This window comes from Elephantulus edwardii, unplaced genomic scaffold (assembly GCF_000299155.1).
Source record: "Elephantulus edwardii isolate Elephantulus edwardi_28Jun2011 unplaced genomic scaffold, EleEdw1.0 scaffold00057, whole genome shotgun sequence".
Taxonomy (NCBI): Eukaryota; Metazoa; Chordata; class Mammalia; order Macroscelidea; family Macroscelididae; genus Elephantulus; species Elephantulus edwardii.
The window spans coordinates 12817515-12818136 of NW_006399807.1; the positions used below are offsets into that span (position 1 = coordinate 12817515).

The 622-nt window shown below is 34.1% G+C and overlaps 1 protein-coding gene across 1 annotated transcript in view; it reads right to left on the minus strand.

The window, feature by feature from the left end:
• Positions 1–622, minus strand: part of F5 (coagulation factor V (proaccelerin, labile factor)) — a 126180-nt gene that overhangs the window by 111295 nt on the left and 14263 nt on the right. The window contains exon 2 of the mRNA XM_006887454.1: positions 29–117. Coding sequence (XP_006887516.1) covers positions 29–117 — 89 coding nt within the window. The remainder of the gene's footprint in view (positions 1–28; positions 118–622) is intronic.

A 622-nucleotide genomic window follows, 5' to 3' on the forward strand; every position in this document is an offset into this window, starting at 1 on the left:
TATATAGATATATATATCTCAAGCTTACCTGAAATGCTAGATTGTGGCTTTTCTTTCTTAAAATACGGTTCATACTCTCTGTAGACAATTTTCTTAAAGGAAGGTGCAGAAGTCTGGCTGGAAATAAAATACAAAAATTGACTTGAAGAACATTTTACTGTGTATGACATCTGTTTTTCATATTATATGAGGACACATGTCTCTACCTTAAGATCTTTAGTAGGAAGAATAGTATTTTTATTATATTTTCCAAACTGCTAAAATTGTGAATAATAAGTGAAGTCAGGTAAATCTGTGGATGAGGAGTTGATAGGAATGCCTTGTCTTTCTAGGTCTCCTACATTTTCTGCTTTTGATAAGGTACAGTCTTAGCAGTTCTTTATCATTTCCTTTAGTAAAAAATATTTCTGTTTTCTTTCTCTGGCAGGTTTCTGGCTTATATCTGACTTTCTCATGTTGCACTATAATTATAAGTCTTTTTAAAAATACTCAGTGGTGGCAATAAGAGAGATACAAATCAAAACCTCTCCCCTTTTCCTTATGAATCAGGGTGAAGTCTCTCTCAGGGAGGAGTGATAGGGAACGGCAAGGGACACACTGACAAAGGAGATTAATCAGAACT